General features: G+C 36.0%; 1 protein-coding gene across 1 annotated transcript in view; it reads left to right on the top strand.

Annotated features, from left to right (window-relative positions):
• The window catches only part of LOC118200296 (uncharacterized), a 128,869-nt gene that overhangs the window by 5,901 nt on the left and 109,798 nt on the right, over nucleotides 1-13,170 (top strand). Inside the window, exons 2-3 of the mRNA XM_085827524.1 lie at nucleotides 2,797-2,831; nucleotides 7,752-7,845. Of these exons, the coding sequence (XP_085683650.1) occupies nucleotides 2,797-2,831; nucleotides 7,752-7,845 (129 nt within the window). The remainder of the gene's footprint in view (nucleotides 1-2,796; nucleotides 2,832-7,751; nucleotides 7,846-13,170) is intronic.

Here is a 13,170-nt window from a genome sequence, read left to right on the forward strand (position 1 = left end):
AGGGTGTCACAGTAGCGCGTAGCATTGATGGTTCCAACCTCCAAAAAGTCCAGCAACAAAACTCCTTGGGCGTCCCAGAAAACTGTGAGGAGCACTTTACCTCCAGAGGGAGTTGTCTTGAACTTCTTTCAGACAAGTGATGACGGATGTTTCCATATGCAAAGCCCTGATTTTTTCCTGGAGGGCTTTTTGAAGCTTATCAAGCGATATGACAAATGTCTCAATGTACTTGGTACCTATGTGGAAAAGTAAAGGTATGTCGTATCTTTAATGTCTCATTCTATTTTTTGACTTTCATACACAACTTTGACAACAGTCGACAGGGGAAACTTATTTTTCAACTTACCTACGTAAAACTTAACTTGATGAATTATTCTGTTGGGGGAAAGTGCAGAATCACCCACTGCATGACATGTTTTCAAGAATTGCACAAACTTGGTATCCATGCACACATTGATCTATTTTCACTTCAAAAAAAATTCCAGATTGCACAAAAATGGCATTGTGCACTCCTTGACTTTGTGTGTCAATTATTATTTATTATTTTTTATTACTAATTTTATTTTTGTTTCAAATAACTATATTTACAAGGTGTGATACACACACACACACACAAAAAAAAAAAAAAAACTGGTCGAATTAATCATTGCACTTACATAATCAGTTCTCCATGACATTATCACCTTCAAAGTAGTTCCCTTCAGCAGGCCCTTCAGGAGATTTCCCGTTTTTGCCTGAACCTCTTCAGCTGAGGTCAAATGGGTTCCCTTTAAGTAAGATTTAACTTTAGGAAATAAAAAAAACATCGCATGGAGCCAAATCAGGTGAATAAGGAGGATGCTCCATCACAGTAATGTTTTTGCTGGTCAGAAACTGCTTCACAGATAGGGCCGTGTGAGTGTGTGCTTTGTTTTGGTGCAGCAGCCATCCATCACTCCACAACTGTGGCCTTTTTTTTCCCTAAATTGCTCATAAAGTCTTTTTCATACTTCGATGTAGTAGTATTGATTAACAGTCTGACCACTGTAAACCCATTCAATCATAATGAACATGCTGTGTGCCCAAAGGGGTGTCCAGCACGTTCATCATCTTCCGCCTGAAACCTGCTTACCCTATTCAAACACACATGCATGAGACAAAATTTCATCATCATTTTTCTGGCAGAATGCAGTTGCACGTGTTCGCTCAATGACACAGTTCTCCCCTCTGGTGTGGTCGTTTAAGTCGAAACTGGCCGCAGGATAGAGGAGATGTGCAACATGACATCACCAAAACACTTATTGCCAACTCCACTCTGTTTTCAAGCTACACACTTAATCTCTCTCTCTCTTTCTTTTTTTTTTTTTTTTTAATCATACCTCGTATAACCTGTATCTATTACCTGATTAATTTTGAGCTTTAGTTAAGATTCTCACTGATGCAATTATTCATTAAATGCAAGCAGGCTTTCAGGTTTATAAATTTAAATCATCAAAAGATTTATATAACTTTTTTAGTATACAGTCAAAAGTCTTTAATCTGGACTCGTGGGGACTTCGGCGATTCCGGATTATAGATCATCAGTTTAAATCTCGTAAGATGGCATGCAGGATTTATAAAATTAAAAATATGAAACCGTAATTTATAAAATAAAGAGCAATTATGATCTAAAGGGTATCAAAATTTACAAAAAAAAAGGCTTAGTATTTATTTGTTTACTTTATTAAACATTTCTTTCAACGTGCACATGTGTAAAGCATACATTATGCATAGTCGAAATTAGAAAATTGCAACCAGAAAACTATTTGATGTGTATTCGTGATATTTATAAAGACGAGGAATTTGATTTAAATCATATCTAGATGGAGTACATCGAGATGAAATACTTCATTTAGTAAGAAATTATAGGCCGAATAAAATAAAAATATCTGCCCTGAAGATAAGGATAGTGCTGACTGATCAATTTCCAGTTCATTGTGCATCGCAACATCCCCCCCCCCCTGCAGAGCAGCGTGAAATTGATAAACAGATTTCGGAATGGTTAGAGAAACAAAAGATATGCCTTTATCCATTTTTTGCAGCAATTCCACTTTTTATTTGATGGACATCGAAACATGCTTGTGCTCTGTAAATCCTTTGGCAGCTCCAGAATCGGAAATTCTTTTTGACATAGTCGAAATTTCAAGCTTACATTTTATAAAATTGCTCTAACAGTCTGCAAAAAATAATAAGCCGGATGCAATTTGAAGATTAAGGAAGAACACAATCTGCAACATTAACTGAAATAGATAATTGGATAATTTTAGCTTAGCTTATACCGTCCGTTGTACTTTAAATGTGCATGCGTAAATGTATTATGCGTTTACACATGCGCAGAAAGTTTGTAGCTTTGAGGTCCTGATTATGGACGTCTGGATTAAAGACTTTTGACTGTAATTATTTAACGTTAAAACTTTTTATATAGAGATTTATTCATATTATATGCTAAAAAATTAACCTGTTGTTAATAAAAGCTAAAAACCTATTTGTTGTTAAAAGTATTTGAGGTGAATTTCCAATTAAGAAAGTTTATTGCTTAATGAATTTATTTAAGGTAATCATGTGTACCAATTCTAATCATATAATGCTTTCTTGCCAAAGAAAATTTTGTTGTCTTCTGAAAAATATCTTAAACAGATTTAACTGTATATGTTTGTAAAGTGTTTAATTTGTTTTAATATAGCGTAATTGTAAGAAATTTATATTCATTATTTTTAATGAATGTCGGTATGATTTGAATTGTGCTTTTAAATTCTGAGTATGTTTTCTCTTTTTTAGATCTGCTGCTGACGATAGTCATGAAAGTGACAAAGGTATTTAGATATTTTATGTACTTTTCCTAAAAAAAGGGGCAAAGGTTATTCTTCATATGACTTGTAATAGTTTTTGTCTTAAATATTGTAAATAGAGTTAAAAAATAAAATTGCACTTCACTATTTTTCTTTATTTGCATTATTGAAAGGTTAATTAAATAAGAGTTGTACTTTGTTTTAAAAATACATATGTATATAATTGTATTTTCCTTCCCATGTTGTATCTCTTGTTTTGTAACCGAAGGCATTTATGGTTACATACGCTTCAAAAAATATTGAATTTAGGTTCTTGTGTTGCTGTTCCCTACAGCATAATATCAATGACTTTAAATTTCCTTTATTGATGATTCATATAGGCTAGGACTCGTATAAATGATTTAAAAACATTGGAAGTTTATTTTCTAGAGCAGGGTTGCCATCATTTTTAGGCATCTGAGTTACTTTTCTGTCTTCATATGACATCTTGATCTACTAGTGCATTGAAAAATTGTAAAATACAGTCAAAAGTCGTTAATCCGGACTCGTCAGGACTTCGGCGATTCCGGATTATCGATTTTTCTGGATTATAGATCATCAGTTTAAATCTGGTAAGATGGCATGCAGAAATTCTAAAATTAAAAATATGAAACCATAATTTATGAAATAAAGAACAGTTATGATCTAAAGGGTATCAAAATTTACAAAATGAAAAAGCTTAATATTTATTTGTTTATTTTATTAAACATTTCTTTCAATGTAAGTTGTTTAAGGTTCTTCGTTTCATGCAATAATACTTTCTCTTTAATTCTATTAAATAGGCATAATTTCTTGTTTAGTTACAAAGTTCCGCTGTTCAAGTCCAATAACTGCTGTGTCGAGAATACCGACTAATTTGTCAATCGAAATTTTTTCATTTTCAATAACCTCTGTGTCAATTTCTTAACTATTGGAAGCGAATTATAATGACGAGGAACTTAATTTAAATCATATCAAAGACGGAGTACATCGAGATGAAATACTACATTTAGTAAGGAATTATAAGCCAAATAAAATAAAAACATCTGCTGTGAAGATAAGGATAGTGCTGACAGATCAACTTCCAATTCATTGCGTGCCGCTTCGTTTCCCTCCCCCCGCAGAGCACCGTGAAATTGATAAACATATTTCCGAATGATTAGGTAATCAAAGGATATGCGTTTATCCATTTTTTGCAGCAATTCCACTTTCTATTTAATTGACTTCGAAATATTCTTTCCCTTTGTAGATCCTTTACATATTAGTAAATATATATCGGAAATTCTATTTGACATAATCGAAAGTTCAAGCTTACTTTTGTAAAATTGCTCTAAAAGTCTGCAAAAAATAATAAGCCGGATCCAACCCGAAGATTAAGGAACAACGTAATCTGCAACATTAACTGAATTAGATAATTTTAGCTTAGCTTATACCGTCCGTTATACATTAAACGCGCATTCGTAAACGTATTATGCACATGCGCATATTTGCAGCCGTAGAGGTCTTACGCTCACGCCTAAACGCCTGTGCGCATGCGTCAATGTGACGATAGTGTATGTGACGTATGCGCAGAAAGTTTGTGGCTTTGAGGTCCGGATTATAGATCATTCCGGATTATGGGTGTCCAAATTAACGACTTTTGACTGCATGTAGTTTATGATCAGTATTGAAAAGCATATTGAAATAGGAATTTTCACCATCTGAATTCTAGAGTCATGGTTTATTAAAATTTCTATGAAGGAAGTACAGAATAATATTTAAACTCAGAGCTATCTGTCATGAGAAATAATTTTCTGCACATGTATTACGATGATGTAAAAGATTATTTTAACAGTTTTATGGATCACATGAGAAAATAATAATTTGTCATATAGCTGTAGTATCTGCATTTCAAAACCTATTAGTGTGTGATTGATAAAAACTGAATAATTTTATTCTAACTTCTGTCATTGTTGAGTAGAACCTGTTATAAAATCTGTCAATAAGGTAGCAGTTTTGTTTTGACAAACTTTTAACACATGAGGCAAATCCAGAAATTTTGCCCCTTAAAAATTTGTAAGATTTTACGTTAATGTTTAATTAATTATACTTTAATTTTACTTTTCATATCTTTTTTTTTTTTTTTTTTTTTTTTTTTTTGTGTGTGTGTGTGTATTTTATTTTTAATTTTTTTTTACACAAGGCAAGGGCTATCTAACCCCTTTTTTTGCATAGCTTTGTAATAATATTGTTTGCACAATAGGTGCTATCGTTTGCTCAAAGGTCACTTTTTGTCTGAATCACTTTTCAAATTGCTGCCACCAAATGTTAAAAAATTAAGTAATGAAGAATTATGTGTAGGTTTTGTTACGAATTTTGTATATAGTAACATAAAATGTCTGAAGAGAGTGAAGCTGTGCTAGAAAAATGAGGCTACAGGGACGAGTCTATTTAACGTTGAGGTGAAAGGCTATCTAGCTAAATTGCGAGATATCTCCAAGCTGGCAGTGGTTTTTGCGACTAATTTTTGTCACCAAATTTGGCAAGAAACCGTCGAAAATTACCACACTTGAAGAGATTTAAGTCTGATCCCAGTATAACTGTAATTGCTACTGTAATTGATCCCTGTGTGTAACTGTATCCAGTTCCTTGTATTTAATTTTAACCCTATATTCCTTCCAGTAATTTTGAGAAATTAAAGGTACTGTAAATTTTCCAGCAGCAAAGAGAAATTATGCAAAACCAGAGAGAGCATCAGTTCTCAGTTTTTAGTCGAAGGTTGGCTTCCGAGTATTGAAAAATCTTCACGTGAGCTTCACTCTTTAGATGTACTTTGCATTTCATTGCATTGTGTTTAACATTCTTAGTAATTCAAAGTGGTAATTACTGATTGTTCTCTGTTGTACTTAGGAGAGCTGTAGGAGTACTTTTGTGAAAAGTTCCAGAATTGTAAAGTGTTTCCTTTGGGAAAGAAATTTTATCAAGCTGTCATTTGTTCTGTGTGCATCCAGTCTGTCATAAAAACCTATACGCACACAACAGTTCCTCACACTGTGCAAAAACGATGGCAACTAGAGATCTGCCAAATTGTTAATATACAGTCCTCCACCTGAATGTAGCTGCGTAACCAGTATAGTAGTTAATGTCACTGACTGTAGTGGCAAAGGGCCCCGTTTGAATCCCAGTGAAGTCATGGATGTTTGTAAATGTATAGTGTTTGTGTGGCATGGGAATACTCTAAATACACTTTTGGCCATTAAAATTGCAACACCAGGAAGGAATGATCTGACGAACATCAAAATCACATGAAAGGCAGAAGTTGGGGTATGTGCAAATGATTGGTATTTCTGCGCATTTAGACAACGCGTTAGGGAGAAACGACATCTAGAGCACTGCATAAAAGAAAAGTTGTGCAGTGGATTTTTCATTTGGAAAACACTTTGTAAGGTTGGAGTTTGCTCATATCACATTATGCCTCGAATAAGAAGAGGAAATACTTACTATTGAGTGTCATAATTCGAAAGAGGCAGGATCAGTGCCTGTCGACAGTGTGGATTATCGTTTTGCGATATTGCCCGTTGCACTGGTCCACATCCAACTACTGTCATGCGAATATGGAATAAATGCTGAGGGTTGCTGAGGGTCATACTGCACAGCATGCTGGATCTCAACACCCTCCCATGATTAATGCCCGAAAGGACAGACATATTGTGATATCAGCTCTGCTAAACCATACAACCACATCTCGGACCATTAGTCAGGAAATGGGCATGTTTGCAGCATGCCCAATATCAGCTTGTATGGTGCATTGAGGTTTGCAGCAGTATGAACTATCTTCCTGTGACAATGCAGCATATAGAGAGACGGCGCCTCTGGTGCACCAAACGACAAAGCTGGATACAGGAGTGGCACAATGTTGCCTTTTTAGACAAGTCCCAATTCTGCGCGCAGTATTCTGATGGCCATATACGTGTCTGAAGTGCCCGAAGAGATTCCATATCACCTGCTTGCATTTGATATCAGCATAAGTGCCCTGCACCTGGTGTGATGGTTTGGACATCCATTGGGTACACAACACGCACATCTCTAGTTCAGATCGACAGCAGTTTGAACACATATCGGTACATTTCTGACATCTTATGTCCAATGATTCAGCCCTATCTTTGAAGCCCCCAGAAACCATCTTCTGACAAGATAATGCAGGACCACATGTTGCACGTCATGTTCTGACCTTTCTCAATGCACAGGGTATTCGATTGCTGCCCTAGCCTGCCTGGTCTTCAGATCTGTCACCCATTAAAAATATTTGATCATGGGTTGCTGAGAGACTGGCCTGCCACCCCTCTCCAGCTAATACGGTAGTTGAAATGTGGTGTGGACTTGAAGCAATATGGAATAAGTTGCTATTTCTGTCATCCAAGACCAGTTTGATTCTATGCCTAACTAGGTAAGAGCCGTTTTAGCTGCCAGGGATGGTAGCTGTTTCTACTAATTTCAAACCCCTGTAAACCTCCAAACTACTTCTAAATTTAATCATTTTGTCTTCATGTCATAGTGTGTATGCACAATAAATATCTTTTTTGTATTTGCTTTCCTTCATAGTGTTGCAAAGTCCTCTCAAGAGGTTCGTGGTAGAGGAAGAGAAGTGGGAGACCCTCGGACTTATCCTCCCCGGGGTGCTCTCCATCGAAATTGGGGGCAGAACTGAGCTAAATCGCACTGTTACCTGTAAGATGCTCAAGGCTGTTGCCAAGCACAACTGTAAATTTGTGCTCTTTGCCACGAGGAATTTCGTGGGCTTGGGCGAACTGTAGGTCAGATAAGCGAGCATTAGTTAACAACTCTAAAAGCCTTGAAGGCTTATTACCTAATTTTAAATTGCTTTTGTATAAGTGTATATTGTAACGTTTTTGTTCTTTTTTGTGATAAATAATTTATTTATTTAAGGTTACAATTCTCATGCTGTTACTGAAAAAGATCCTGTACAAATATTGCAACTTTCTCAGTCATTTTTTGTGGCAGATACCATGGAAGACGATGAGTAAGTTAATTAATTTTTTAAGTATAGTTGGCATTTAATATGCATTTTCTCTTTTAATTTGTGAAATCTATATCTGTAAGGCTGTGTGGCTGTTCTATGACATCCGTAATCAATGATAGCCGCTTTAACTCGGAATTTGCATATAGCTTTTTTCAACTTTTTAATTTTGTATTCAGTAAGAATGTATGGTATTTGTGTATTTGATCCTAAACCATATTCGGCATTGTCACCTAACACTCGCTAGCAATGAATAAGTATGACTTCACAGTACACTCATAAGACCTTCACTTTGGTTTTATGAGAACCTAATTTCTATTTCTTTTTTCTTCTTTTGAATTAAAAAAAAAAAAAAAGGATTGAAGTTTGAGTTTGAACTTCTATAGCACAGTAGAGTGTTTCCAAAGGTGCAGGACTGATTATACTAATGTGTATGCTCAAAATATTAAAAAAAAACTGTTTATTTTGTCAAAATGACATAATAAGAGACATCATGTAACTGTATAACACCATTTAGATTCATATTTAAGTGAATTTATATGACAACAAATTTATAAAGAAAGTGACAGATTTGTTGTTATTTTATGTTGACTAGGGATTTTTGATCACCAGAATGACTTCCGCTAGTTTTAATGAATTTCTCTGTCAGGTAATCTCAGTTTAAACTCGTAGTTATTTAAGATTTTATATGCTGTACTGGAACCTAATAATTAACTAATTAAATAAAGACTGATTTGTTGCTATCTAATGAAATAAATAGTAATCTATTCCATCAAACTTCCACCAGTATTGCTGGTGCTGTTTTGTCCAGATCTGTGCCAGTTTCCGGACTGTATCCAGCCCATTGGAATATATATATAGATAATATTAAATTGTAGTTAATTATTATGCAGTAATCATGCCATTATTTGATTAGCATCTTGTTTCTGCCATTTTCAAATTGCTTTCAAATTCAATAGCATATCATTCAGAGCTGTCTGGAGGTCATAATTGTATTAATAGACTTTGCATGTGTGAAGCTTCAGATGTTTAGAGATTAAAACTGGTAAATATTGAAGATAACATTAGATGCATAATTAAATTTTAATATTGTTACGAAACGTCCAAGCGTGGAAAGATGCCTTCCCCACAAAGCAGTTTTAGTGTTGCCATAAAATGGCAAGGGAAGGCAGGGTTGCCACATTTGGCAAGAAATCACCCATGGCAAAATTGGCGATATACCGTGGATGGTTGGAGAACCTTCTGGAACGAATTCTTACCGGTTTAGCCCAGAATGTTCTCGAACACAAGCCGAAAGCTATATAAACCCTGCTGGTCCGCAGTCAGTTAGTGTCTCAGAGAGCGTGCTTCATTGAGAGGGCGAGTCAGAGTGCCTTGTCTGGAGTGCGATTAGTTAGTTACGAGTTAGTGTGTGTCTCAAATTAGTCCATGCGGATTCGATCAAGTTGACAGCCGGGCAGTGAGTGCTGAGTGGGTCGTCGAGTGGATCGAAGAGTCCCTTAGTGTATCGCATTTAGTGCATCGTCGAGAGAGTGTGTTGAACTCTGGGAACAACTGAACCGAAGAGTCGGGAGCCGTGCTCTGTGTGTCATCGAGTGCATCGCGAGTTGTAGCGTGGAGAATCTCGAGAGTATGTGGAGTTCCGAGAACGACCAAGCAGACTCAGGAGCTGTACTCTGGTGATTTGCAGTGAAGCTGTCTCTACCGTGATAGCTTGATAACCTGAAAGCTGTGTCGCTGATTGTGTCAGCGTGTTTGTAGTAGATTTTCGACGACTGTAAAAGGTGACTTTGGAGCTGTCCTGATTAATACCGGCCAATAAAATGTGTTTCGAAACTTCATTAAGTGTCGTCGTTATTCACTCCAAACCCACACGAACCCCATACGAATGTGAAGGAAGAAAATAACCTAACAGCTGGTGTCAGAAGAATAAGAAAGAATGAAACAATTGGTGTCTCAGAAGTGGGATTTGCGAGTGAATGCCAGTGATCCGCCTGCAGAGTTAAGAGGAAAGCCATTGCGGAAGAAACAAAGACTTTAATGGACTTCTTAGCTAAGATGAGGGCTGAAATGAAAGCCAGACTGACTGAGATAAAAGCCGGATATGATGAGATAATAGCTAGATATAAAGAGATGACAGCTGAGATAAAAGCCAGACGAGAAGAAGTAGATGTCGGCCAAGAAAATTTGCGAGGGCGACTCTTACAGATGAAAGTGGAGCTTATAGAAGAAACTAGAACCATAAAAGAAGATGTGAAAATGACAGTAGTGGCATCTGGAGAATCCAAGGATGAAGAAATGAAGGAAGTAGAGAATCCAAGGATGAAGAAATGAAGGAAGTTTATGAACTGTCTGAGGAAGATCAAGATATGAAAGATGACACAACTAACGGGATTAAAGAAAAAGAACGAAAACATGAAGAAATAAAAGACTGGAAAAAAGATTTTGATTCTCAAGTGCCTGAAGTAGAAGAAAGTGAAAATGCGTTTGTTAAGTTCGTCGAAAATGATAGTGAAGTTAAGAAGTCGCAGGCTGTAAGTGGTGAACCATCTGAAAGTGCATGTGATGCAGAGATGGGAAAAGCTGATTTGCAGCTTAAGCAGTGTACTCCAGTATTGCAGGAAATTTCATCCACTTCACAAAGTGGGTGTGTGCCTCATAGTGCAGGTTGTGCAGAGAAGGACTTGATTCTAAACCAGGATGCTTCAGTTTGTAAAGAATCGCTTTCCGTTCATGAGTGATGCAGAATTTGAAGCTGGTTCCCAGGAAATGGGGGAAAACGAGTATGTACCAGCTGCTAAAAATACCAAGGTGAACTGTATGCATGCTGCGAATGAACTACAGAGTGGTGAACAAACTGTTTCACATCTTCCTGTGGATGAAAAGTCTGAAAGGACTATAACTTCAGATTGTGATATGCAGAACAAAAATGTGTCTGAGAACTGCAGTGGAAAAGTATTTGACCCGGGTATAACTTAGTGAATAGACTGAAACTGAGATTCATTCAGAACTTTAATTTGTATAATTTAAAATTGTTATGTGCTTATTTTGTGTATATAACTTGTACATAGTGTAAATATTTGTTTCTGTAGTTATGTTATCTGTATGTTTTATTACCTTTTGTTTGTATCGAATTTGGCTTCTGACCAAGGGTTGAACTGCCCGGGATGTGCAGTCCTTGGGAGGGGGCAGTGTTACAAAGTGTCCAGGCATGGTAATATGGCTTCCCCACAAAGCAGTTTTAGGGTTTCCAGAAAATTGTTGCCACGTTTGGCAAGAAATTGCCCATGGCAGAATTGGCGATACACCGTGGATGGTTGGAGAACCTTCTGGAACGAATTCTTACCGGTTTAGCCCAGAATGTTCTCAAACATAAGCCGAAAGCTATATAAACCCTGCTGATCCGCAGTCAGTTAGTGTCTCAGAGAGTGTGTTTCATCGAGAGGACGAGTCGGAATGTCTCATCTGGAGTGTGAGTTAGTTACTTATGAGTTAGTGTGTGTCTTAAATTAGTCCATGCGGTGTCAATCGAGTTGACAGCCAGGCAGCGAGTGCCGAGTGGATCGAAGGGTCTCTTAGTGCATCGTCGAGAGAGTGTGTTAAGCTCCGGGAACGACTGAACTGAAGAGTCGGGAGCCGTGTCATCGAGTGCATCGCGAGTTGTAGCGTGGAGAGTCTCGAGAGTATGTGGAGTTCCGAGAAAAAACGAAACAATATTATTTGCTTTATCTCATTTTGGTGTTCTCTAGTGAGAAGCATCTCTTTGGCCCTCCCAGTGAATTTTGATATTAATATTTAAGAAAGTAAGCATTTATAGTATGGCTTTTCCAAAAATGTTGGACTATTATGTTACACTACCATGCGTTTATCATTCACATAGCTTGGAAAATTTTGCTGTTGTATGAAACAAATGGTTTTTATTTTTATTTGTACTTAGCCAATTAAATATTGCATTCAGTGATGACTTACTAGTGTGATGTTCATTGCCATTGTGTTTTTGATTTTTAATTCATTGCCACATTTTCTTATATATCTGCTGTAGACTAATTTTAAAAGAAAGAGAAATGGAGCTGATATGAGACTACTATCATCCTATGATTTTCGTTGATTTTAAAGTGAGGCTAAATTAAGGATAATGCCTTGAATGGCTGCAGTTAGCATGTAGAATTGAAATTTCATCTCTGGTCACTGTATTTAGATGATTCACAGAATTTAGTAAAGGTCAATATTCTGCCCTGAATGAAGAGCATATGGAAAGTCCTTTGTGTTGCATGCGCTGCTAATTAATTCAATTCTCACTTCACGACAAGGCAAAAATACATAAAAATTCAAAATATTTTCATTAAAATTTGAAAGCTATAGAACAACATAAAACACCAAATATAGTTAAAACAATTTTTAAAAAAATTACAATTAAAATTACAGTTTCTATGCCAAAACAAGCTCATAACTTAAATGTTAATTCCAGAATGATTTAAACATAATTTAATTCGCGATAATAAAAGAAGACGTTACTTCATTGTTGTGAAACTTCCTCCAGATTGACAACAAATTCACTATTCTGCTAATTTTCAAATGTAAACAAACGTGGCTGCCATGGTAATCTGAAATTAGGCTTAGCCGCACTTAAATAAACTTTTAAATTGTTGATAATTCCACAATTATTGCATGCAGTTAGAGGGTTCGTAGTGGTCCTTACAAGTGCTTATAAGTTCTTATACAGTTAAAAGTTGTTAATCCGGACTCGTCGGGACTTCGTCGATTCCGGATTATAGGTCATCAGTTTAAATCTGGTAAGATGGCATGCAAAAATTATAAAATTAAAAATATGAAACAGTAATTTATGAAATAAAGAGCAATTATGATATAAAAGGTATCAAAATTTACAAAAAGAAAGAGCTAAATGTTTATTTGTTTACTTTATTAAACATTTCTTTCAATGTAAGTTGTTTAATTTGCTTTGTTTCATGTGGTAATACTTTCTCTTTAATTCTATTAAACAGACATAATTTCTTGTTCAGTTACAAAGTTCCGCTGTCAAGTCCTATAATTGCCATGTCGAGAATACCGACTAATTTGTCAATCGAAATTTTTTCGTTTTCAATAACCTCTGAGTCACTTTCTTCACTATCGGAAGAGAATTATAATGACGAGGAACTTAATTTAAATCATATCAAAGACTGAGTACATCAAGATTAATAAATTAAAACATCTGCCCTGAAGATAAGGATAGTGCTGACAGATCAACTTCCAATTCATTGCGTGCCGTGTTGTTTCCCTCCCCCAACAGAGCAGCGTGAAATTGATAAACATATTTCGGAATGATTA

This window comes from Stegodyphus dumicola, chromosome 12, assembly GCF_044657685.1.
Source record: "Stegodyphus dumicola isolate Sdum_Otavi_A_Nest chromosome 12, ASM4465768v1".
NCBI lineage: Eukaryota > Metazoa > Arthropoda > Arachnida > Araneae > Eresidae > Stegodyphus > Stegodyphus dumicola.